Source organism: Gallinula chloropus (assembly GCF_964237585.1).
Source record: "Gallinula chloropus genome assembly, chromosome: 2".
Lineage (NCBI taxonomy): Eukaryota > Metazoa > Chordata > Aves > Gruiformes > Rallidae > Gallinula > Gallinula chloropus.
In genome coordinates this window covers 18,154,341-18,180,520 of record NC_140086.1, presented here as the reverse complement: position 1 = coordinate 18,180,520, position 26,180 = coordinate 18,154,341, and the positions used below count along the sequence as shown (strand labels likewise).

Here is a 26,180-nt window from a genome sequence, read left to right as displayed (position 1 = left end):
TTAAAACCAGAAAATAACACTTTTCTGTTGATATTCTGAAGATATGATTCTCTAATTTACCTATGCCCTGGGTTTGGCTAAGATAGAGTTAATTTTCTTTCTGTTGTAGTACTGTGTTTGGGAGTTAGGATGACAGCAGTGCTGACAACTAGCCAAAAGGGGTATCCCATACTAATGACACTAATCGCAGCATAAAAGGGGCTGGTGGGGGAGAAGTGCACGGTTCCACGATGCATTGTTTGGGGATGGTCTGGCTTCAGGACAGGAGCTGTAGGGTCTGAGTTGTGCAGAACGGTGAGAAATGGCATTGTGTGTCACAAGTTTTGTATATTTTGCTCTAAAGTCCTATCACTGTTATTTTTCTCACTCTGCTTTCCCATCAAACTGTCCTTATCCTAAACCACAAGGTTTGCCTTTGGTTTTCTTTCCTCTTCCTTTCCCTTCCCCTTCCCTTCCCTTAGACACAGTGGCTGTATGGTACTCAGCTACTGGATGGGACAAAACTACAACAATATAGGAAGGTTGACTGCACTCCTCCTATACATGGACCTGGTTTTATGAAACAACTTTGGTCAAGTGTTCTACATTTACACAATTCTGTAAAACAGGTATTGCTTGGAAGCTTGCATTGACAAGAAACAAAAAAGTCAGTTATGAGGCATCTAAACTTGTAAAAGCTAATTCAAATTTTTAACTAGTTTTCCTACGTTATTAATCAAAATCAGACGAGAAAGCATTGTGCCCTTAATTTTAAATGCTTTCAAATATAGACTATGAAGTCCACTGATAGTTCAAATATTAAATATATTTAGAAAATATTAAATAAATTTGAATATGGAGATATGGAGAATATGAGAGTACATTAAAAAGTAAGAGGTGTATTACCATGCTTTTCCATGCTGTAAATCTGCAAGTCCATGGACAATGACTACACATACAAGCAAATGAAAGCAGCTGACCACGTACCCACACACCTTGGCAGAGGTGCACTCCATACTCGTCGGCCACCACCAAGACAAATGATCTCTGAAGCTCCTTCTAAACGATATCCAGATGAACACGAGAATGTCAGAATATCTCCCACTCCAAAATTAAATCCTATTCTATTACCAAATTGTGGGATCCCAGGGTCTTCACAAGGTTCAAGATTATACTCTGAAAACAGGAGAGCAAGTTGGTTTGTATGAGTGAGAACATTTTTTTCTATTAGTCACATTTGTGATCTATCAGTCTACTAATTTATGTGTATTTCCACCTTACTATTAGTACAGATTTCAGATTTTAAAACAAAATAAATGCACAAATGTTAAGTTGGCAATTATACCATATTAAAAAGTAAGACTAATGAACACATTTACAACATTTTAAAGATGTATAACACATTATGCTTTGTCACTCCTGCAAGAGCCATACATGCCCCAGGTATATAAAACAAATTAAAACAATGGCACATCATAAAAGCCTAGATAGTTGACATGGGATTATTTGTAATTTCACTGATTGAAATCAGATTTTTTTCTCTTGCTAGACAATGCGTTTTACAGTTTATTGCCATCTTCTTCACCACGTAGCAGAAATGTCTCTACAGAGGCACAGTGGTTTTCTTGGTTTTCATTTTTTCTGCTTAAGAAACAATTTATATAGTTTATATAGTTTCGTGATTCAGTACATGTATTAATCAAAATAAATTCTATTTTTAAAATTTTAAACTTTTTTTTTCTCTTTATGTAAAATACTGGAAAAAAAAAAAACAGGAGCCAGGTATCGCAGATATGTACTTACCAGAGAAAGAAATATTAAATCCTTCATATGATATTGAAAAATCTGAAATAAAGCGCAACTGAGCCCTGAAATTTCCATAGAGACCAGCATTGATTGGTGAAGGAAGATCTGAACCAGTCAGACGTGCTAATGGCTGTGTGAAACTGCCATTCTCTGTTATTAGTAAGTAGTCATGATGATCCTCCAAATGAAAGGTGTAGAAGGTGAACTGCACTCCTATTAAAAAAAGTAGAATTAGACATATATATCACACTGTTAAGATCAATGTAATTAAGGATTAAATTCATGCATTGCATGATTTGTTGTGATTCAGAAAATTAAGATAATCCATTTTTTCTAAAAAATAGTATTTTTCATTAATATTAAAATATCTTTGCAGCAGGGACTTTTGCTTCTGACACTATCTTTCATTTTTGCACTCCAACAGCTCAATATCTTTCTTGTGCTGAAAACCTCAGAGCTGGACACAGTACTTCAGGTGTGGTCTCATGAGAGTGGAGTAGAGGGGCAAAATCACCTCCCCTGATCTGCTGGTCACATTTCTTTTGATGTAGACCAGGACATATTTGGCTTTCTGGACTGCAAGTACACATTGCCAACTCATGTCCAGCTTCTCATCTCCCAACATCACTGTTTTTCTCCTCACAGCTGTCCTCAAAATTGGAAACAGTTAAGCCTCTCTTACTAATCCCTGTACCTAAGCCCTGTAACCTTTCCTCCATTCTTTTTAAATTCTGTTCTTGACTATTTTTTTGTATAGATGTGTCCTCTGTCCAGAGTGTAAGCAAATATGTGACCATTAATGGATATTAGCATGGACTGTCTCATGAGCAGAATGAGGTCAGGGGCCAAAAATTGGAAAAAGGGTCATCTGTCACAGGGGTGCAGCACCTGGGTCCAACTCCTGGGACAGGACCTTGAAGGCTGTGGGAGCACATGCATGTGCATGTCTAAGTTGATGTTGATGACAGGTTGGCCATGAGCCAGCAGTGTGCCTCGGTGGCTAAGAGAGCCAATGGGATCCTGGGGTGCATCAGGAGGAGTGTAGCCAGCAGGTCAAAGGAGATGATCCTCCCCCTCTACTCTGCCCTGGTCAGGCCCCCCCTGGAGTATTGTGTCCAGTTCTGGGCTCCTTGGTATAAAAAGGACAGGGATCTCCTGGAGAGAGTCCAAAGAAGGGCTACGAAGATGGTTAAGGGCCTGGAGCATCTCCCCTATGAGGAAAGGCTGAGTAAGTTGGGACTGTTCAGCCTTGAGAAGAGAAGACTAAGGGGGGGGACCTAATTAAAGTTTATAATTATCTGAAGCAGGTAATGCAGGGAGAATCAGCCAGCCCCTTTTCAGTGGTCTGTGGAGATAGGACAAGGGGCAATGGCTGCAAGTTGGAGCACAGGAAGTTCCCCACCAACATGCGGAAGAACTTTTTCCCAGTAAGGATGACAGAGCACTGGAATAGGCTGCCCAGGGAGGTGGTGGAGTCTCCTTCTCTGGAGATATTCAAGACCCGCCTGGACGCCTATCTGAGTGATATCTGCTAGGGAGCTGCTTTGGTAGGGGGGTTGGACCCAATGATCTCTCAAGGTCCCTTCCAACCCCTACAATTCTATGATTCTAAGTCTCTGACTCTGTCACTCCTAGCAAAGCCCTGTTCCCATCAGCCCAAACAGAGAAATAGCATTTCTCTGCCTGTGACGTTCATGTCTGTTTCAGTGCTGCTGTCACTTCTGTGTGTACCAATAAAGTGACTTGTCTCTCTCTGTGTTAGTCTTTGTGACCATCTACATATGTATAAGTACACATTGGCATCTTTGAAATACATACTTAGTCTCGTCAGCTGGACACACTTGAGAGTAACAAGAGAAATCCCTTGGATCTCAGAGACAGAGCTCTAGATTGGGTTTACCTGTATGATTCAATAAATCTATTCTGAACTTTTAAAATTCTTAATATGTATATGACCAAAGCCAATAATTTGGCTTTTAATGACATAGCGCATATAAATTTGTGATGGCTAAACTCTTAAAAACTTTATTCCATAGAAAGACAGTATTGATCTGACATGAAAAGAGTTCTTAAGAAAAATTAAATATACACTGAATGAACCAGAAATTGGGGCAGTATTTGTTGCTCTTACTGAACTCAAAATTAATTTTGGACATTTTTATGCATGCATGAATACTGCAACAACAAAATGAGAAATACCAAAGAAAATAATAGGGTGGTAACCCAAAATAATGGAATTCTTCTGAATCACAGCTGAGTTTCACTGAATATTGTTCAAACACCAAACTCAAGGTTTAACTCAAGGGAATCTTTTAATCAATTTTCTAGATTGCCATGACATTTCTAAGCAAAACCCCGAAGTATATCCCAGCAGTAGCTGTACAATTTAGTTTTCTTCAGAAAATATTCTAATGACATTAATATATGCTGCTTCACAGATTGTGTCTTCTCCAGAGAAAAGATACATTCAGGTAGATTGCTCCTTATTCTGTCTCACAAGTCCCTTTCTTTACAAGGGGAATACTTAAAATCCAAAATGAAGACAGGAAGACATAGCACTCTAATGTAATTTCTCAAAATTACAATCCAGATAGTTGAGGGATAGGTAAATTCACTGTTCTGTATGGTAAAGGGTGTAAAATATTCTGTTCATACTCCACAAATTTCATTTCACCATATATTGAATTGCATTCTAACCATAGACAAAATACAGTAATAGTTACGGTCATGATAGATGCTTCCTTAGTAAACTTTTTAAAAATTTTTTAAATAAGATAAAATTATATCAAGTTTTCATGGACATTTGAGAATGATAATGCTGGTCCACATAATGCAAATGAAAAATCCTTCCAGGGTTTGATAAATTTAGACACAAGTTAACTGTAAAAATTATTTTTTTATATATATATACACACACACTGCAGGTGTTATTTAAGACGGTATAGAACAACACAGAAACTGTTTTTTTAGCAATACAACATATACAGATGTAAATTAAAAATCTTAACTAACCATGCATTTAAATACCTCTATTTTATAAGAGCAGTGTGAAGCTGTTTAAAAAAGTACTCTACAGCATGCTGGAGCAATAAGTTACATACATTTTCAAGACAGTCCAACATGAAAATATCTTACTTAGTAAAAAAAGAAAAAAAAAAAAAAGCTAAAGATTTTTTTAAATCTTATCACTAGTTAATGGACAGTAGAAGATTTTCCGTGAGATTGTGAAGTTAGAATTATAGTGGACAGGAAATATATCAGAAAAAGTTTTCCAGAACAAAGTTTTTATCCCTTACTCTGAAATAAGCCATTTATGTGTATGGAATTAATTTTCCCAGTGGTAGTTATCTAAAACTTAGTTACTCAGTCTCCCCATTGACAATTCATTGGGGACTATATAAACCCCATGGACATCAGATGACAGAGATAAATAGGTACCTTCAGAGGATGGTTCATTCTATCTACTTTAGATACTTTTTTCAGCATGAGATGACTCATATCCTGGAGATATATGCATTTGTCCATTAAATACAGAGGTGGCCTAATGGACTAGCTTACTCACACATAGAGCTTTAATGTTAGAAGTTTAAAGTTAAACTAAGTAAGCCTGTGACTTATTTTCATAAAAGGAGAACTATTTTACTCATGCAGTAGCAATACTACAGGAAAAGATTAAATAGATATTTTTTTTGCCAACAAGAACAAAATTCTGTATTTCCTTCCTTTACTCACAGACAGTCCTGGCCCTTAAATTGCTTCCAGCAGATTAGAATCAAAATGCCCAAGTCAAATTACAGTGTAGCACTCATATTTGGTAATTTTTTTCCTTAATAACATTCCTATAATATAATATAAAATTTACTGAGAGAAATAAAAATATGCTTGTATCAATAGTATCAATATATGTCTATGCAAGTATGAGTGTACTTATAAAAGTTCATGTTTATTACCCTCTTTTCCTGTATATATTATTACTGAATATTTGTTTTCTAAGAATTCTCAGCATATATGGTAGACTTTTTCAATAGGCTCATGTAAATGCAATTGCACCGAGACTGTCAGTTTGCATTTATCCCAACTTTTAAGTACTTCTCTAGCTGAGGGTTCAGGAAAAAAAAGATAAATTAAAAATCTATTTAATTAAAAAAAAACCCAACCAAACCCCCCCCTTTCTTCCATAATCCCATTTTTAATTTAGGAAAGTGTTAATAAAATGTCTTTCAAGAATCCTTGAAAATATGGATTAATCTGGGCTCGTGTCTAGTGTAGAATCCAGTCACGGATTACTCCCCAAAAATAAACTGTTATCCCTTTGCTACTTCTCTTTGATTCCCAGACTATAAAGACTGGTATGGTTACCAATTGGTTTTAGGACAGGGTGCAAACTAAATAATTACAGGGCTAACAGTTTTCTTACACTAAGTACCATTTGTGTCTTCAAAGAATTACTGGGGGAAACCCCATGGGAAATGGCACTAGAAGGAAAAGGGGCCCAAGATGGTTGGTCCATATTGAAGGTCCACTTCATCCAAGCTCAAATCCGAGCATCCCAATGGGAAAGAAGTCAAGAAATGGTGGCAGAAGACCTCTATGGGTAAACAGGGCACTGCTGGGCAAACTCAAGTGGAAGAAGAGAGTCTACAGGTAGTGGAAGGAAGGGATGGCCACTTTGGAGGAAATAAGACTGTTGTCAGAACATGTAGGGTGGAACCTGGGAAAGCCAGCCCCTTTTCAGTGGTCTGTGGAGACAGGACAAGGGGCAATGGCTGCAAGTTGGAGCGCAGGAAGTTCCGCACCAACATGCGGAAGAACTTTTTCCCAGTGAGGGTGACAGAGCCCTGGGACAGGCTGCCCAGGGAGGTGGTGGAGTCTCCTCTGGAGATATTCAAGACCCGTCTGGACGCCTGTCTGTGCAATATAAGCTAGGGAGCTGCTTTGGCAGGGGGTTGGACCCGATGATCTCTCGAGGTCCCTTCCAACCCCTACGATTCTATGATTCTGTGATTTGTACAAAACAGAACAAGGGTATCACAGATCAGTACAGTTTTCTCTGAAAGAAATCTGATTTTTGTGTTATAAATATTTCTTAGAGGAATACACCATTAGTATTCTTTGTCACAATTTTCATGCCTTTACAAAAAAAGCTGATGAAATTCAGAACTCAGCTTGTCTTCATTCTTCCCCCTTTCATTTCTCTGTCTGTATTTCCAGTGTTACAGATGCAGTTCTCCTCTTGTGTTCTTACCACCTCACCCAATTTATATTCAATTTCTCTTATAACACCTATCTATTTCTCTCCTTCACTCAACATTAAATTCTTATGGTTCTCTAGCCCTTTCCACTCATAGTACAAGAGTACTACCATATTTAAAATAAAATACCAATAAAAATCTAAACACTTGACTAGGTCTTCTCACGTAGTTGTAAAAGCATTCACCTGAAAGCAAGCAGGACACAATATTTCAAGGAAATGTTGTTACCTGTAATTCCCAAATTCTATTTTTGTCACAAGCATTTTCTAACCCTTCCTGTGTGTCTTATATTTCTTTGAAGTAACTCTTACTAAGAACCTTTTTTCAAAGAAAAGTTAAAACCAGTATTGTATCTTTATCCTGAAATCTCCTTTCAAGTAGTAACCATCCATTTCTTGAAAGTCTCCCATCCTCAGCTTCTGTCATCAGTTATTCTATAATCCTTTCCTACCTCTCCAATTGTATTCTTTGTTATTCTCCCCTCTACATTTATTTTTAAGCTATGTTACTTATTCAATCCATAAGTAAGTATAAAACTTACATCTATATGCTGCTACCCCGAAAATGTGTCCCGGTGAAGTGAAATTGTTTCTTTTTTTTCAAAATAATAGGACTTTTCTTTCTGACATATCCTTGTTAACAGCTAGTCATAATAAGCAATCTTTTTAACAACTCCTCTCTCATAATCTTCTCTTTGTTTTTAATTTTTATGCCATAATATGAATAAGAACTGTACTTGTCTTTACTTCATGTTCTTCTGTTAATACCAACTCTAAGTATCAAAGACTACTTCCAGCTTCACTTGGAGAACTTCTGGCAGGGATGTGTGTTTGCTGTGATTCTGCAATTCTTGGAAGTCTTTAAGGCCAGGTTGGCTGGGGCTTTGTAAAGCCTGTTCTTCTGGAAGGTGTCCCTGCCTATGGTAGGGGTGCTGGAATTTGATGATACTTAAGGTCCTCCCCAAAGCAAACCACTTGATGATTCTATGATTTTCTATTCTTTAAGTAAGGTAAGACATTTCCTCCTCAACACAGAAAAAGCTCTTTCACCTGTATAATTAACATGCACATACCCAACTATCTATTTCTTGGATTATAAACTCTAAGGAAATTTCTTTTCTGTGGATAGCATTAGGGGCTAGTCCACATCTGGAATTACTATAAAAAACATGAAGAAAACCAAAATTCAGTAACACAATTCCTAATTTATTGCTGTTAACCTAGATCTACTTGTGTAGCACGGAATAATAGACTAATATGTTTTCAAAAATATTTTCAAAAAATAGGTGAGAAAGAAAAAAGGATTTATTTACCTTTTCCATGGGTAACATCCACAGTCCATGTACAATTCAGTGAATTCGGATATAGGTCAGGATAACCAGGGGATAAAATTGTTCCACTAGGTCCTCTAACATCTCCACCACATAAAGCTAGAAACAGCAAAGAAAATAATAAAATATTAAAATAAATTTTTTAGAAAGAAAATATAAGAAAAATATTCTTTAAAACTTTCTGGCTTTAAAACAACTTAAAAACAATTGGTCAAATGATTCAGTAATTCCACATATAACTACATCACCATTTTTACACAGTATGAAAAATGATATAATCAATGAATAACTAACATGCTTTGTTATAGGTACTCAGAAAAAAAAAAAAAAAAAAAAGAGAAGAAAAAAAAGTTAGTTTCCTTAGCTGTTTTTTCCACATTTTCTTGAGACTCTGTGAAAGTCATGAGTTCAGCTGGAATATGAAGGCAAAAGACACAGAGAGAAACAGCATCACTGCAGCCAGAAGCTAAGACTGGAGAATTAAAATGGTGTAGAGCAGATCTCACTGTTGAAGAATTACTGATTGAAAATATGATTGCAGGGAAGCATGATGTCCTTTCCTGTATGTAATTATTGGATATGTATCTATATGTATAGTGGAAGTGATAATGAGAATCACCAATACAAGAATAAATCTGTGGCATCGCTAATGACTTCATAAAGGTAATTAGTAATTTAGTAATATAAGAATTAAATTGCGGGTTGATTTAATACAAAACACAAAAAAGCCCTCTTACAACACTGACATAAATATCTTCACAATTCACTATTACATTTTCTATTCCAGAGCTTTTGAAAGAGAAAATTGAGTAATTTTTAGAAGTGAAGAGGCTTTTACACCTTAGAGTTATCTTTTATCAATAACAGCGATTAAAACTCAGTACCAAGCAAAATCATTACATCATAGTTCTCTGAATATAGATTATCTCAGAAGAGCATATATTATCAAACAAATGAGTACTTCTAATATTTTTTCTTTTTTTTTCTTCAAAATTGAAAACATCTATTCTTTTTCTTAGCCTAATTATATGTATTGCCAAAAATATTTTGTAGAAAGATTCCAGGATACAAAGAACAGTAAACTATGTTACTACAACCAGATTTAAGTAAAATAATATAGACAGTTTTAGGAAAGTGGATTGCAGTTCTTAATATGACCAGATCTTCCAAGGTCATTAACACAAACCTTCCCTTTTCAGCCTTTAAGTGGTAAAGCTCTCAACCACTATCCCTTCAGAATTTTTATTAGCGTCAACTGTAGTTTCCCTGAGGCAATCCCTTAACCTAAGCCAGTATTCAGCACTCCCATCTTTTAACAGTAAGGCTTTCTCTTTAGCAGAGGCTAAAGAGCTGTTGAAAGGCAGCCAGCACAGGGAGACGCATAAATGGCAATTACTTATCTGCAATTCCAATCAATAGAACTATCAGTCCCTCTTCCTCTTCTTTCATAAGCTGTTACTCATAAACTTACTCACCTATTGCTCACATCTGTGCTTCTCAGCCTGCTACCACAGGACTGAGGATGAGGGAAGAAGCCTCTCGCAGGCTAGAGGAGCAATACCTCTTACTGAGGGAGGCTGCCCAACTGCATTAGCTGGTTTAACCTGCTCCTATTCCTTCTGTGACTCCACAGCAACTATTAATGTAGCACTCAACTGTATAGATCATAGAGGTAGGAGAAGTCTGTCCTTTCAATATATAAACACCTCTCAAATAGCATCTTCATACTTCTTCAGGAGGGAAGTGTTGAGTAATATATCATAATGCCTTAAGAAAAGTGGCTGAGGGAAGTGGAGTTCTTTAATCTGGAGAAGAGGCTCTCTGCGACTACCTGAATGGAGGTTGTAACCAGGTGAATGTGTGTCTCTTCTCCCAAGCCACAAGTGATAAGTGGAAATGGCCTTGAGGGGAAGTTTAGATTGGATATTAGGAAAAAAAATTCTTCATTGGAAGGGTTGTCAAGTATTGGAATTGGGCACCCAGGGAAATGGTTGAATTGCAGTACCTGGAGGCACTTAAAAGATGTGTAGATGTGGTGATTAGGGATGAGGTTTAGAAGTTGGACTTTGAAGTGCTATGATTCTATTATTTATTCTGCTATATATTGCTATTTATTCTTATGACAATTTATACTTATGACAATTTCTGCTACATGTTGAAGCGTAAATCACTAAAATTATCTTTGTTTTTGCAATTAATGCCATGAGAATGAATATGCTGGCCAGTCATAATTTTCTCTTCATAAAAATACACTTGAAATCGCTTTGAGGAAAAGTCATACAGTGAATCAAGAGAATATCCAGAATGTACTTCTGCCTTGGGTTGTACATAAGCAGTCTTCTTCTCAAGTAAATATATGTGGCTTTAGATATTTCAGTAGCACTGTGGAATATTTTCATAAAAGTAAATAATTTTCATAATGAAGTCACTAAATTGCATGTCATCACTATCTTTAGAGCACTGAATGAAAACAAGTATACATTTAATCAGAGCAAAAATGGAACTTGATCCTTTATTCTACAATGGAAATCACTCCATTTTCATTGTAGGATTTGTTTGATCATTCTAACAAACAACACTTTTACTTTAAACATGCATATTTATGTGGGTAAACTCATGATTTCTTTTTATCTGCTACTTCTTTTGCGAACATTCTAACCTTTTTGGCTTAGTTGTAAGCTGGAAATTTGCAAATCCAGAACCATAGGCTGAAATAGGACATTCCAGGACCACAGTTGCCCAGTTTTACAATTGTTGCCATAAGGAACAACTTCCCATCATGTAAATTTTCCTACTGTTCATCTATCACCTGATCTTGCAATGTTGAGATATTAGTAAAACAGAATGAGGGCTATGATTGAATGTTACTGGAATGATAACTGCCTGCTTTGTCTATATCTGGGGTCAGCTCTGTTAAATAAGAAAATGTAATCAGTTTTTATAATCTTGGGAAACAGCCCAAACAAATAATGTGGGTGTTGGGAAAAGTTTACAGGAATGAAATGTCATGCCATCAGATACTCAGGGTAACTTCTATGAAGGCTAGCAGATGGCAATAGAAGGCATGAAAGGACCGACCAATATTTTACAAAACAAAGACAAGTTGACAGATCTGAAATATGAAATATCCACAGGTCCTGATAAGATGGCAAACAGCCCAAGCACATAATATCACTCCTAGTATCTTACTCTTTTTCAGAGTGCAAAGGAAAACAGAAACACACGAAAATAAACCAGCAAAAGATAAACTGCACAGGTTTTTCCAGATTCTACAAAGAACCTTTCTTTCACTTTATCTGATTATACAGAGATGGAGGTTAGAACAAAGTAGAATGAATACATATGGAATATCTGAAGCACTAGCTTGGTGTTCTAATGTGGAAAATAGAATATTCTGTCACTAACAGACTAATAATTTATTTGTTATGCAAGCAGAGAATTTGAATCAAGACATGCCCAATTTTTGTCCCTCAATCACTCTGTTTTTAAATAACAAAAAATAAAGAGCACGAGAACTCAACATAAAAGTGACTGCATGAACTACAGATAGGTCTCTGGATGTATAGTTTAAAGTAACTCTACAGCACTGCAGCAATCAGAAATGATGTGACAACTTAAAAAGCAAGTTTTGGATAACTGTGAATGAAGAGTAAAACTTAACAGTGGATTTCAGTGGCTAAAACAGTTTTTAGGTGAAATAAATACTTACTGTGATTGGTTGCTTACTTACACTTTCTTTTGTTGTAAATGATCGCAACTGCACTTGTTTTGCTCAGTAAGATGATCAGTCATACGGCAAGAAAGCCTAGCTTAGGATATGGCCCTACATGGTTTGAAAATATATTCTGGCCCAAAAAGTTTTAGATTCTGCTAAAATATCATTATGTTTTCTGCTCACAAAGCATGTTAGTATCTCTGACATTGGATCACTTAGAAGAGGAAGGTTTTCTTAATCTCCTGCAATACACATTTTCCATCTCTACTACCTCTGCATCACTGATTGCAAGTATTTCCCTGTCTTTCTTGTCACAGCAGTTGTGGCATACAAACATACTACTAGGAAACTTCAAATTAGGTTGTGGCAGCAGTCTAATAAGCAAGAAAGGTGACATTTTTGTTCATAGATTTTTTTCCCCTTTTTTCATGTCTTCTGTTCTAGTTTGAACATATATATATATACTTTACTGCATTAGTCTGTTTGTATATTTTCATGCAGAGGACACCCTGTATAGCTGGCTTAACAGTTGTTCACAGAAAAGCCTCTTACCTCTTAAATTCTGTTGTTTATACCATGAAATAAAATTCTGTAATGACTAATTACATTCTCTGTCATCCAAGATCTTTGAATAAGATTTACTATCTATGTAAAACTAATTTATTTTGATGTAATACAAGTCAATCTCAAAGTTATGAAGGGTATAGGAAAAATATGAAGTTATCAAGAAAACAGAATGTGAGATGAAAGGGGTAACCACATTCAAAAAGGATGAAAAAGTATTAAGATAATGTATTTGCTATTTTAGTAAAGCAAGAGAAAATTATATATATATATGTATATGTATAAATATATGCATCTGTATTTCTACATATGGTATTCATTAGCAGTGCAACAAAAAGAAACACCTTTTTAGCCTGCCTGAAGATCGTGATATCTGGAAATTAAAAACATTTTACACATTTTCAAATTATACCATTTTGATACATAAATATTTTTTGATATTCTAGTCATAGCTCACCAACCACAACTCAGAAACTAACATACAATGATGGATCTCAGTCTTCTCAAAAAAGAGAAAATACAAAAAGAAACAGACGCCTTCAGAAAAAAAAACCAAAACAAAACCCAAACCAACTTTTTTTCACTAAGGTCAGCTAGTTGCAATTGCAAATAATTGAAAACCATCTGTTTTGAAATGGTACAGGAAGACAAAACACACATTTATAATTGAATAGTAATCATTATTTTTACAAAATGTTTCAAGCATCATTGAGAAAAACTATTAAAATATGCTAGTCCAGAAAGAAACACAGAGTGAAAAAAACCCACCTATTTATACATAAATATGCTGATATATATATATAAAGCTAAATAGAAGTCCATATGTGCATGTACTACCCATATATAGAGGGTACATTACATAAATTTGCTTAATTATCTCTAACTTCCAACTAAAATCTAATGCTAAGGTGATTTTAATTTATTGTGTAATTTGATAATAAAAGGGAAATATGAATATAGTTTAAAAAGTGTTGAAAAAGCAAAGGCCAAGGACATAAACATGTGTCTTCCCTAGTTGCAGGATAAGCAGTTTGTCTAAAAATGGCATGCAGTCAAATAGTAACAATTGAATAAAATTATCAACATCAAATCATTATAATCTGTTTCCAAGAAGAAAACATGTACTTCAGTTATATCACATAAGAGATTAGCCTAATAGAAACTAGTGTAGCCTAGGTTACTCACAACATAAGCTTTTTTCTTTTTACCTTCTTATTTAAAGCTACAACAGAACAAGACATTCTATCCATTTCCAATTCTGGCATCTACCACACTGAATAATCGTAGCAGGCTTTTTAACAGTTGTATTTTAATAAAAATACACTTTTTAGCTGAGAGATGTCTTAACAGAAATGACATAACCCTTCTGCCATATTTCCTGGATATGTTCCTCACAATATATCACAAGTCATAATTTTAAATTCATTTGTTTTCAATATAAAAATTAAATACTTTCAATATCTTGCTTCAATATTTTTCTTTGTATTTAATTTTTTTAAGTAAATGAAGATCAAGTGGAATGACAATGTTTATTCTTAATTCAAATCATGAATAGGAATTATTAAGTATTAGCATTCAATTTCATGTCATGATGAAGTGAGTAAAAAACTCACTTAATACTCTCTTAATTAGTTATCTTTTTACATTAATTTTCCTGTCATTTTTAATGGGATTAATACAATACTTCAGATATAGGGGTAGAATAGGTTTTCTCACATATATTGAAAGCCTAAAAGCAAAATTCTATTAAAATTCAAATAGAAAGGAAATGATAAGACAAAATTTTGTTTTATTTTTTAGATTAATCGGGATTGAGGTTACAGTTAAGAAATGCAAGAGTGCCCAAATAGATAGATATCCAGTAAATCACATGTAGATATAAGATAGGAATGGTATATATGTAACAGAAGTAGTATTTTCTACCCATAGCGCAAACCTTTGTGTTCATTCGTGCTTATATGATTAATTTCCGAAGTTCCATACATATACTTATTTGAAAAGAGTGGATGTTTTTTATTTCTATGGTTTTTTTTTTTCCTTGGTAATGTGTCCCACATTTATGGCATATAGTCCAAAGTGCATCTTCAGGTGATCTAATTCATACTTAACGTACACAGTAATAGCAATCATTTTTTCTCTGGTCTATGCACATAAAAAACCCTCTTTAGCTATGAACCAAAGAAGGGAAAAAATAAGAAAAAAACCCAAAACTCTAGGCCTTGATCAGTGCCACCTCTTTGAAAAGAATAAAAATGTATTTTGCCAAGATAGCTATCCATTTTGGTCATACTTAACACTGAAGTATTTTTAACAGTATCTTCATAACAGTCTACAGACTAATTGAAAAGAGTCTGATGGTTTGATAAAGATCATAGGTTGTTCCTTTCATTCTCTGAAGCAGCCTTAATTTTATGGTTGTATAACTTTTTTAACAGAGTGGAGTTGCTGTCTTGAAAATTGTAAAGCAATTCGAGTACTGCAGAAATTCAAGTAGCTTTCACCACAGTGAAAGGATGAGAAATAATGGATGTCACTGTAAGATGGGAAGTTCTCAATAGATGTTAAGGCTATCTACTGTATAATGGCACAGAGAAGAAATGGAATCTCTCTTTCGAGATAAAACTCAGTTGTGTAGGATTCAGAGAAACCTGGTCTAGCATTCAGATTGGTCCCCCTTTTTGGTCTATGGGTTTGGAATAGATAGCATTCTGAGGTTCTGCTATAACTGATCTATGACTTTGAACATATTTCCTTAAATATTTATCTTTAAAGACAAGTAATAAATTCTAGGTCAGAGAGCTGTTTTTCCATACTTCTGTATAGATAAAACTGTGTTTATATATGTATATAACACCTCCCCCCCCCATGCACTGAAGAACAGCGTGCATGCCAAATCTATATAAATATACATAAAAATCAAATCTAAAGAAATTACCTATGAAATCCTTCATGTATATCAATTATTAAAATATGAACAAACTATGCTGCCCATCATAATCACTCTTTCAGGCCAGTCTTTAGGGAAGGAAACTGTTCATTTTTAAACCATCATTCTCAGTATTGTCTAAATGTTCCTGTAGATAATGAAGTGTTATTTCCCTGATAAGCTCTTTGTGATGCTTATCTGTGTAATATCCAAACACCCCATGCAAAAATTACTTACACTCCCTGAGAAAATAGCATTGGAGTCAACATGATCTTTCTACATTGAGGAAGAACTGGTTTTAAGACTTTTTGGTTTGCTTCTCTACACCCTTCTCATCCTCCAAAACACACTTACAACTTGTCATGATCTGTCTGCACAATTATCACGATCTGTCTGCATATAACTACATGGTGTAATTTACCAAAAAGAGATGCAATTATCAAAAAGAATAATCAAGAAAGAACTCTGCTCCTCAGAAACTCTTGGTGTAATATATTGAATGAGCATGAGTGGTGACCACTGTGTTTATTAGTGGCATGATTAATACAAATCCATCCTCACGGTTTATGCAAAGAACAGCCATTTAGCAAATGCTCTTTTTTCCCTGGGGGTGCAATGACTCTGGATCCTATTTAAAAACATTACACCAGAGAAGAAATTCGGCAATGAAATTAAAATGAGTTCAACCATGAATTGATTAAATTTACTAGAATAAATGTACTCAATCTTGCCTTTAGAGCATATTTATTCAATGGACAATTGCCATTTAGCAATGTGCTCTGAAGAAAAAAAAAATCTCATTTACTTAATGAATTGCATGCTAGTTCAGCATCTTGAGGAAGAAATTCATCACAATATGTAAGTTTATTTCACAGCATTCATAGGGAGTGTGTTGATACTGTTTGTTTTAGATGGGTAGCATCTAGTGCCTATCACTGTAGGAACACATCTTATATTTATGGTGTGTTCAGCAAAATACAGTCCCCTTGACTGTGAGCTGTGGGAACCCTACAATTCCTCATTCCAAGAACCTGACTGAAAAACAGAATTCTTTAGGAAGCGGGCTTGCTGAACTACAGAGGACCATTTTTAGGAAACTGATTACTCATGCCCCTTTCTACCACCACAAGTTTTGAGAATCATCATATAAGTTCAACCTACTGAACTATAAAACCCCAAACATTTGCTAACTAAATAAGCTGAAGGCTTAAAAATAAAGAAATACAGTGAAAATGAATATATTTCTCTATGGTATACCACACATGATTCAGTGAGTTTTCTCATTAGTGTTCATTCAAATTCAGCTTTTTCTCACTGAATATCCTGTATCACTAAGATCTGCTTTAGAAATTGTACCATCATATGTATTATGTAACTCATAAAAGTTGGGTAGCAAGTGGTTACATTGTTCCTGATAATACTCTTATCATCAGAAAAGTGTGTAACACGGTCAAAGGAAAAAAAAAAAGAAAGGAAAATATCTCAAATACACAACTTAATAAACATTAGAATATACTTTGCTTATACTAAATATAATTGATATCACCTTAACTGAGAAAATGGATTAAATTGAACAATTCGGATTAGGCATAACTGAAACCCTGAGATAATTTTTCAGGCAGACTTTTTAAATTATATGTTGGTGACTTTAAAATGTATTACATGTTACTCAATACCATTTTTCTCTGATTTAACAATCATATGCTTAATCATCAAGTATATTGTGGTCCTAATCAAGTTGTACACTGATTGAAGGATGTCAAGTTTTGCTAAAAAGCTGGGAAGACAGTGATCAACATGAAACAGGAGAAATGCATTTTGTGAGTTAGGTATAAATTAACCACATCTCATTTTGTATGTCAGCATACCTGTGTCCATAGACTCATACACAAACACAAATATTTGTATCTTGCAATAAGTGCTTTACAAGCAGATATACATTAACCTTGAATGACCTGAGGTAACTGGCAATCGCTCATGGTAACTTATATTTCAATAATCTTCTGATTTAAAGAATTATGTATTATTCTACACTCATTATGCAGAGGCATGTAACACTGTTTTCCTCCTTTTTTTTTTTCCCTCCCCCTAAAAATAGAGATTTTTACAAGCTCCAACATCTGATTTGGCAAAATGTATATATTTTATCCATTCACCCTTACCATCACAAGTTGGGAGTGGGTGACTCCACCAGTGATTTTTTTCACACAGCAAAGGCTCCTCATGACTCAGCCTGTAACCTGGATCACAACCAAATGAGACAGTGGACCCTATAGAGAAGTCATGTCCATAACGACGTCCATGCACTGGTATGCCAGGATCCAAGCAAGAGTAAGTATTAACAGTTACACCTAGATTAAACAAAACAAAACAAAAAATTAAAAAAAGAAAAAATAATTTATTTTTTAAAAAATTATTATATAATTCACTGTACTGTGAGTGGAAGTGAAGGCTGCATTATCAGACATCTTCAGTGAATAATCCTTTTGCTACATTTCTCTGTGTTACTGCTATAAGATGTTATGGATAATGAATTTAATCCTATTAAAGTTGTAGGAAAAAAGACCACATAATTTACAGGATATTTGGTTTGACCCTGTCTCAGTGACATTAAGTGATGTGTCCCATATGCCGATATTGAAACACTCAAAATTCTGATTTCTGGTCTCTCTCTAGTTTTTCCAGACTGAACTTTTTTAACCTACCTATTTATATTTTACCTACATAAATTATCTAAAAATAATTCTCATACCCTATGTTATTTGATATGTGAGATACTGAGAAGGTAAAGAATAGCAGACAAAGGAATCAAGACAAATTCACTTGGTAAAGAGAATTTAAATAGGTGCTAAAAAATTCAACCTTTTAGATTATTCCCCAGTGAGAAACTGAACTTCTGTAATAAAGAATCAGGGAAAACAGGTGAAAGAAACAAAAAATTCTAAGAATATTACTGAAGTTACTAAATTCAAAGTATTTAGTGTAAGATTTTTTTAAGTGTTATTATTTTTATTCCTACATAAAAGTCTTAAATATCTTTCTTTACAAAGAAATTCACTATGGAAAGAAATCATTAGCATATACAAATAGAACTTATAAAAGACTTCAGCTTTCAACAGGATATTTGAAGAGAGAAATGCTGAACAGAAGACCATTAATCATTATTATTTCTTAGAAAAGGGAAATCAGAATTGGGTTGTACTGAATAATATAAGATGAAGAATCAGTAAAAATTAAATGAAAATAAATACAATATGTCTGTATATAAACAGATTATGTTAAGCAGAAAAACAACTACTGAAAAGGGTTTATTTTGCATAAAAAATGTAAATGTGTACCTTTTCAATGTTCTCTGATAATATGAATTTAACTTTCATTCTTCACTAGTATAAAGAGAGCTGTGGGGTTGGGATCAGTTATAGAAAAAAAAGATTTTTACAATGAAATTAAAATTTTCTTTTATAATGAAAATGTCCTTTAAAACTTTATTTAATTGAAACTGTACCATGTAAGGACATTTCTTATATGTGGAGCTTTCCTCTTTTTGCTGTTCATGTTCTCCAAGTATAATTTATATTATTTAACATTATTTATTTATCCGATGTTTTTAAGAGATTTAGGGTCTCTGCTGGCAGTATTAGTCTAATTTTCCCGATATGTAAGTACAGCAATAGTTATACAATTCAGAATTGCTTACTTTCATAGTGAATCTTGAATCCATTGTTAGAACGACTGTTGTCAGTTGTAAAAAGAAGATAAATAAAATTACTACTGCTAAACAGGAATTGTGGGACCTGTGTACCATTGTAAGATCCCAGAAGTGGAGATAATAAATTTGGTCCATCATGAATTTCCAAAACATCATAATTCAGTTCTGTCTGAAACCTGCAATTGAGGAAACATTCAGAGGAAAAAATATAAGAAGCAGTTAAAACAAAATTCAATAAAACCACACAAAGCAAGCCACATGTTAAAACTTCCCTGATAATACCCTTGCAACAATTTTCCCTCATATCTATTTTATAAAAGAAATACAATAGTGTTAATTTTCCTACATAATTAATACAATAATAAAATTTCAGGTCACTGCCTTAGTAAGGTGAGTTAAAACGCCTTAAGCTTGGTTGAATTTCAGGAAATAAAAACCAGAAACAAATAGTTTGTTAGCAAACTTGTATATGAACAAAATTTTTGACAAAAAAAAAAAAAGTAAATTATATAAATTATATAGAGGATATGTTGATTTATTCTTTTATTATATCTGTTCTATTTGGCACAAATATCATCGCGGTACTTTAAATTATCAAAGAACCAGATACTGTGCATCTTTCCTAAACTCATCTATAAGCAGGGATAAAATTGTTTGTCTTCTCAGAGACTTCTGTGGCTTTGTGCCAGATGAGGCTCAGACCAAAGTAGTGGCAGAAGTTGTGGGGGGAAAAAATAAACCAAAAAACCCCAAAACAACAACAGCAACAAACAAACAAAAAACCCCCAACTATTTAGAAAACACTATAAAGCAAAATGTGTGTTTACAGAAAGCATGTGTGACGTCTCTGCCATGGAACTGCTGAGTCTGACAGTGCTGCTAGGTATCTCTTTGTCTTGCTTTGCATGATATCAGCAATCCCAAACACCGATTTGGCATATTGACAGTGGTTCCTCTTTTTCTCGCTATGACAGATCTCACATCAATCATTCTGCTTTAATGGACTCTGATGGATTATTGAAAAAAGCGTTTCACAATTAAAAAGAAGCAATTAACACCAGTATCCTACAAGAACCATTCATATATTCCTAATTCTCTCCCTGATTCATTTAGATGCCTAATTTGGTTTTGTGAAATGCATTCAAGGAACCACATAAATAATGCCAATGTGCTAAGAGGTATTCTAGTATTTATCTCAAATGAGTCTGAGCCTAAAGATGCAAAGGAGTCTGCTGAAAGAAAAGAAGCCAAATTAAACCTCCAAAACTTGTGCTTTCTTTTATCCATGTCCCACTCCAATGAAATAACACAGAAAAGTGCACAGGAACAAATAATAGGGAGTCATGGAAATGAAGCAGGGTAAGCTTAGAAACCAGAGATCTGAAAAGTTCTTTTTTTTGCTAATTCCCACAGGAAATAAAAATATTAAATTGATAAAATGGTACTAGACAAGAATTTGCTTTTTTTCCAATATATGTTTTTCCCACTAATCCCTAAAAACCAGAAGAAATCTTGCATTTGCTTGGTGAGCTCAGAAAAATTATCAATTTAAATTTAATTTATATGGTTGATGCTTTTTTTTTCCTTGAATAACTTTTCTCTCGATGCTCACCTTATCTGATCTATTTATGTATCACCTGGTTATTCCCTGATATGAGAAAACAGAAGAGATTTATAGGAAACTGAATAAAGAATATGTTGTGCTTATGTAGGACTACTCTAATGTCCTTTCCTGCTTAACTAGTCATAAATTAACCTGGATGGCTTTATTACTATGTGAGGCATATTGCTACTGAGGCCTCAAAACATTCATTTAAGAAGATAATAGTGAAATAAACCTTAACACAGGAGGTAAAACACGTTTTTTTATCTTGTTTGAACAGAAAGCTGCTTAAATATTTTCAATATGTATTTTTTTTCTAAGAGAGCCCCTATCAGCTCAGTGCAGCATCAGGATATGAGTAGAATACCCTGCTGAACAGTGTATACTGTCAAATGTGACTAGTACTCTAATCAGTAGTTCGTTCATTAACATGCCTAGCATTTAAACATTAATAATTAGGCTCCATGATAAACACTTCATTACAATGAAGAATGGCACTTGCTTTTCTCACTTCTATCATTTCAATTCAGCCTAAAAATCTACTGATTTACAACAGATAATCTATTGTAGCTATGCCTGTACAACAGGAGCACACCTTTTAGATTATACATGCATGATCACAAAATAAAATATGGCAAATTTTTAATGAAACCTTGGAGAGAAAAAAAAATAATAGTGATTACTACTATTAGCTTTGTCTGTAGATCTCTTTTTTCCCATGTCTCCTGCTTAATCACCTTAGCATGCAGTTATAGAATGCCATACGTCGCAGATATGCAATGTCATAAGACAGAAGTCATAGGATGACATAATAATGGAAGATTAAAAGGAAATGGACTACTGTGAAAGTGATTAACTGATGTAACATTGAAGTCTCTCTCTGCAGGAAATGTGTTCTAGTAAGTGGTTAGAAAATTCAAAAAGATAATTCCAGAGATGTATGATAAATGTTTTACCCTGACTGAGAAACAAACAAACAAAATAAGACCACACTTATTGTGGGAGTCTTAGTATTTGCATCAAGAAATGCTAAAAAAGTATATATTTGCTTCTTGGGACAAAGGTGAAATATAAAGAACTAGGCAAAATATGAGGGGTTTCTTCGTTTGGTTTGTTTTAGTTTGTTTTTTTTTAATCAAATGGGAAAATCATTTGTCTGTAGTTTTAAATGTGTGTATTTCAACAAGCTTAATCTTCTGTCTTAAGAAAGTCCAGCTGAAGATTTGCAAGCAGAAGGAGCAAAACAAGGACAGTCAGTCTCGAATGAATCTTTAAAAAAAAGCTCATGTATTAATGTATCAGAATGTAAATTGATATTATTTTGAAGAAAAAATCTAACATTACTGTTTTACAGTATGCTTTATTTCAGCACACTATGACATTATCCAGTTTGTGTAATTTTTTGTTTATGCCCAAACATATAATCATATATCTATGTGCATCCTTGATGTATTTTAACATGTAAGGGAACATGCACGGAACACATAAGCATACACCACCCTATATCTATGCAGGGCCTCTCTTGATTCACCTTGCTGCATCTGAGCATTACTTGTAAAAGTCCGATTTATGACATGTAACAAGAGTGTCCAGAATGAGCAGGAAGGGGAAAAGAAGTGTCATAATATCATAATGAAATTAGGTCATAAAGGGGATATAAACTCTCTCTGTGATATGAAGAGTTCACATCTTGTTCTTATTGCTCTTACCTGCAGGAGTAATAGAAGTTGTGCAGTTCTATGACAAGGTGTTAAAGTATTACAAACAAAAATTGTACAAAAAGAGACTGCAAGATTTAATTAAACTCAGATGCAAAGGAAGAAAACTCAGCTGACAGGTTTTTTCAAATAAAAAGGAATATGCTTTTCACTTTGAATGACTGTCAACATCAAATGTGGAGTTGAAAATAAAATCTTAAATTAAAAAAGTTATTTTAATATATCCTTGTTGTCAAAAACTTAAGTTAATGAAAGTTGCAGAATTTATATTTTTGATATTGATTTACAAGGCAATAAGGAAAACTAATAACTTTATTTTAATTTTGAACTAATGTGAATTTTATTAAGTTCTGCAGGAGGGCGTTATTCACATTACATCTGTATTTTAATTAACAAAAATTTGGTAAAACTTCATGTTAATGCTGGTGTACAGCAGTAATGATTTTAGAAGACTCATTTTCATTTGATGTTAAGGATAGGAAATATGTTTGAAGTGCCTATATTATCTGTTCTCTGCATATAATGGCATGTGAACACCTTTTTACAGTATAAACTACAGTATTAGAAAATAGTTCTAAAAAAATCTTATTACCGTGAGAAATTTTGCTATGAGAAGACAAAGCCTGCTAAAAAAACAACCTCTGAATTGTATTAAAATGCAGCAGTATCTTATCTTTACGTTGAGTGTGACCAGGAGTAGTAAAAACATGCTGCGTAAATAGCAATTTTAAAGTACTTGCATGATATTTGTGCGCTACAACTTTGACTATCAAAAGTCCTTTTTTCCTGGATCATCATCTAACTTTATTATATTTATATTGAAGAATAATCTCAAGCATCCTCAAAAATCCCTAGAACATGTAGCAACTATTTTTAATTACATTTTCAGTTTGTTTGGTTGGGTTTTTTCTCTCATAAAAGATCTTAAATGAAATGCCCATGTCATGTTATCAATAAAAATTTAAGGTCCTTGAAATCAAGAATGGACCTAATTAATAGGCAATAATGTAGTAAAAGTTGAAAGTTGCAGTTATTTGGGGAAACTAGAATTTCAACCTGAGATCACACAGTTATTTCACAAAAACAGAGCAGCTGATTTGATAATCAAATATTCACAGTGGATAAAAATATAAGTACATCTAATTAATTTTTCACAGCTGATGCTGACTTTCAAAGTTGTAGATTTTGTGGGCTTGGGAGAAAAAAACCCAAACTTCATAAGTATAATTTATCATAGCAACATGGTTACAAGAAAATGAAACTTACTAATCTTTAAATGCAGACAGGCAGGCTTAAATATATGCAATAGGGTAGGAATTTGAATAGCTTTTCAGTGCATCAAAGTAGAAATTACACTGCAGATAAAATTTATACTTTGAAGGCACTAAGGTGTTTTGGAAAATCCTACCTGATAATACAACTGCTTTATTTTAGACATAGTGCAAATTAATGTTATGACAGAGCTAATAAACTCCTGCTCCTGGGTAAAAACTGGAAAATGTTAAGTAAGAAAAACATTAGCCAAGACCTTTCAAATGTAATTTTGATAGAGTGTCCTGGTTCAGCTTCTATCACCCACTCACAATTCAACGAATCTTTATAATACCCTGGCCAGCCTGGAGAGAGGATTACTCCACTGGGAGATGAAAAATGCCCACCGCACGGAGCTAAAAATGAAACAAAGAGAAAGGTATAATAACACAGACTTATTGTATGTATTTCATAATTATATTTTTCAATATAGGACAGAATCTGGGGCTCACAATTAGATAAGACAATGGAATTAAAACCTAAAAAAAATAAAACAAAATCTTTAACTGACAATGCCTTTTTATATTGCATTCTTACAGGTACAACCTATTTTCCTGCAATTAAGGACATACAACAAAATGGTGTTTATATATGGTCATTATTTCTGCTTTTAACTGTGAGCAGATAGATTGAAAAATTTGCAGAAGTTTCATGTGAGTATCAGGCTAGAAACTTGTGAATTGTAATTTTACCTTTGACATGGATTGACTGTCAAGACCATATCTTGCTGGTCATGTGACAGTTCAAACTCCTTGCTCATGAAAAAGACATACTTACCATCCTTCCAATATTAGTTGATATATTTTAAGCCTTTGGCAAATATATTTATATCAAATGCTGTAATATGTTCATCAGTAACCAGAAATACTTGTAATTTTCCCTTGGAGATAGCATACAAATATAAGCTAAGGAAATGGTATTAAAATATGATTTAAACCAAAGTTATTAATAATCATATTTGAAGTATTTTAATGACCTAGTGACCCTCAAATCAAATCCTGACACAGATGAAGACCATTTCTTTGATAACAATTTTTAAATACTTGGAGAATCTGGGACAGCATGAGAGAAGCTTCTATTAGCTGATCAACACCAGGATAGTCATAGGGCAGAAGAGAGATTCTCAGAAGCAATAATCAAGTTTGATTGATGCTGAGTACAAGGCTATCACAAAGATGATGCAATCTCACAGGTGGGAAGAGTAAGGACTGTAAGACCAATACTGCTGAAGAATGGATCTTTTCCCTTCAAGTCTTGCAAAGCTCTGTACAGGTTTTTAATTCCATGCACCTATTACATCTGCTGGCTCTACATGTCTATAAAATGCATGTGCCATCAGACTTTTGTGAGATCATCTTCTTTTCAGATGGATGGATGGATGGATGGATGGATGGGTGGGAAAAAGTCTGTAGGAGTACTTGGCATTTTTTTCTTTATTTGTTTACAGGAGGCGATTGATTTTACCTAAATAGAGAAATTAATTCACAGAATTATCTTAAATCCCAGACATATAATAAATGGAGTAATTCCATCACCAGAAGTATTAGCATTTTTAAAATAGGTAACAAGTAATAATGCTTTTCTACCAATTTTTATCTATGACAACTTATGGATTTCGAACACATTCAGTGTGGTAAAATGAACATATATTGTTCATTACAAGTGCAAACATCCACAGAAGAACATATGTATTTATCTTTCCATATATGTAATAAAAACACTTATATAGAAAAATATCCAAAACAAGTCTCCTTGATCCACAAGGGACAAGACAGAAAAGGAACTGATCTCCAAATATATCTTCCTCTACAAGAATAAGATCTATTTTCCTCAAGTTACATGTTACGCATCAAATAACTAATTTCAGTGACTTATTCCTGGGACAGAATAATTTGTAAAATACTCTAAACTTTTTCACTCACTGAAATTCTTACAAATTGCTGTCATTTAGTGAATCCAGCTACTTCAGTAAAAACTTCTGCAAGTAGGGACACTTAGTTGTTTTTTACTACTACAATGGATTACTTATAATTTTAAGTATACGAGTGACTTAGGGAGGAATACAATTTAAAAAACCCTTTTTCATAGTTGCTTTAACTTCTGTGAGTGAGCATTACTTGAGATCATATGAAGAGACGTAATCGAGCTTTCTCTGATGAAAATATAGTGATAAGAACCTGATACGGTGTTAAGCCCTATCAAAAGAAAAAAGAAAGTTTAGAAAAATATAACAGTCCAGGAGTTGATTTTCACTAGACTATCATAAC

The 26,180-nt window shown here is 34.0% G+C and overlaps 1 protein-coding gene across 3 annotated transcripts in view; it reads right to left on the bottom strand.

Moving 5' to 3' along the window:
• CSMD3 (CUB and Sushi multiple domains 3) overlaps positions 1-26,180 on the bottom strand; it is a gene marked incomplete at its 5' end in the record, with an annotated part of 624,550 nt that overhangs the window by 230,189 nt on the left and 368,181 nt on the right. For all 3 annotated transcript variants that reach the window (XM_084280272.1, XM_084280273.1, XM_084280274.1), the window contains 6 exons: positions 967-1,155; positions 1,783-1,998; positions 8,350-8,466; positions 17,735-17,923; positions 19,270-19,457; positions 24,131-24,269. In XM_084280272.1, the coding sequence (XP_084136398.1) occupies positions 967-1,155; positions 1,783-1,998; positions 8,350-8,466; positions 17,735-17,923; positions 19,270-19,457; positions 24,131-24,269 (1,038 nt within the window). The remainder of the gene's footprint in view (positions 1-966; positions 1,156-1,782; positions 1,999-8,349; positions 8,467-17,734; positions 17,924-19,269; positions 19,458-24,130; positions 24,270-26,180) is intronic.